Source organism: Lottia gigantea (genome assembly GCF_000327385.1).
Source record: "Lottia gigantea unplaced genomic scaffold LOTGIsca_210, whole genome shotgun sequence".
Taxonomy (NCBI): domain Eukaryota; kingdom Metazoa; phylum Mollusca; class Gastropoda; family Lottiidae; genus Lottia; species Lottia gigantea.
In genome coordinates this window covers 93,142-94,852 of record NW_008708459.1, presented here as the reverse complement: position 1 = coordinate 94,852, position 1,711 = coordinate 93,142, and the positions used below count along the sequence as shown (strand labels likewise).

The following is a 1,711-nucleotide window of genomic DNA, read 5'->3' as shown; positions in this document are numbered from 1 at the left end:
TTTTTAATATAGTCACTTCAGTTAGGGTTTAACGACAGCCCTGACGTCTGCTTTAACCAATCAAATTTCAACCCTCTACAGCGCTGGCACCTTGTGACACAGTGTTGATTAGGTAAGGTCAAAAGGTTACTTGGAGGAATGTTCAAGAGGGCTGTCATTTGACCCTGACTGAAGTGAGTATATTGGAAAATAAAAGCTAATAAAAAAAAACGTAGGTAAGTTTGGTCTTATTTTAATTAGACTGACAGTTTTTCTCTGTTTGATTGGACTACTATATTATATTACAGGTCGAGTAAAGACTATGATAATGAGAGGCTGCTAATCTCCAGTGAATATTTAAAAGTCAAGGGAAATAACTCCACACTGACTGATAGTAAACCAGGTAATAATAGTGAAGATGAAGAGTTTAATACAGCTCCCTCCACACCTCAAATACAACAGAGAACTCACAATGGAGGTAAGTTTTGTGTTTCTATTTTTGGGAAATTGTTTGTCAGGTTAGGTTTGCAGAAGAAAACATGAAGATGAAAATCTCCCAAAAACAAAACTCCTTGTTTACAAACTCACAGTGCTAGCTATGTTCTCTTCTGTACATGGATGTTTCACTCAGCAGAATATGTTACCAAGAGATAGAATACTGCTGGGGAAGGATGCTGTACTTTTCTACTCTTGGAAAATATCCCTTTACAAAGCCTCTGACGTAGTGTAAGAACAGTGTTTGGTAATAATAACTTCTTAATTTATATAAGCACAACAATACTACTAACAGTCTCTATTGTACTTGACAAATCTTTAACAGTGGAAAATGTTCTGAATGAGGTGAGATTTGAGTTGGGTTTTAAAAACACTGATTGATTTAATGTCACAGAGGTTTTTCAGAGGAGAGTTCTAGAGATGAGGAGCAGATTATGAGAATGCACGTTTTGACATTTCTGTTTTAACAGATGGAAAATTCAATAGTTTTTTGTCTGAATATGGTCTTTAGGAATTTCTGTTTAGGTACATATTCACACTCAAAATCCCCAGTCCCTTCTATTCATTTCATAAGCCACAAACCGTACAAACAAAAGGTACATGTTACATTTCTATTATTTTCTTAATCAAAGGCGTACCATTATCTTTATATAATTTGAAAATGTTTTAAGTAAAAGCGTGTTGTAATTGAAGTAAAAGCGTGTTGTAATTGAAGTAAAAGCGTGATGTAATTAAAGTAAAAGCGTGTTGTAATTGAAGTAAAAGCGTGTTGTAATTGAAGTAAAAGCGTGTTGTAATTGAAGTAAAAGCGTGTTGTAATTGAAGTAAAAGTGTGTTGTAATTAAAGTAAAAGCGTGTTGTAATTGAAGTAAAAGCGTGTTGTAATTGAAGTAAAAGCGTGTTGTAATTGAAGTAAAAGCGTGATGTAATTGAAGTAAAAGCGTGTTGTAATTGAAGTAAAAGCGTGTTGTAATTGAAGTAAAAGCGTGTTGTAATTGAAGTAAAAGCGTGTTGTAATTGAAGTAAAAGCGTGTTGTAATTGAAGTAAAAGCGTGATGTAATTAAAGTAAAAGCGTGTTGTAATTAAAGTAAAAGCGTGATGTAATTAAAGTAAAAGCGTGATGTAATTAAAGTAAAAGCGTGATGTAATTAAAGTAAAAGCGTGTTGTAATTAAAGTAAAAGCGTGTTGTAATTGAAGTTAAAGTGTGTTGTAATTGAAGTAAAAGCGTGTTGTAA

At 33.2% G+C, this 1,711-nt stretch overlaps 1 protein-coding gene across 1 annotated transcript; it reads right to left on the bottom strand.

Annotated features, from left to right (window-relative positions):
- Positions 1–1,140: 1,140 nt before the first annotated feature.
- Positions 1,141–1,524, bottom strand: LOTGIDRAFT_143612 (hypothetical protein; the record flags this gene model as incomplete). The annotated part of the gene is made up of 1 exon (XM_009054275.1): positions 1,141–1,524. A coding segment is annotated over one exon (384 nt), but the record flags the coding sequence as incomplete, so codon positions are not given.
- Positions 1,525–1,711: the final 187 nt, after the last annotated feature.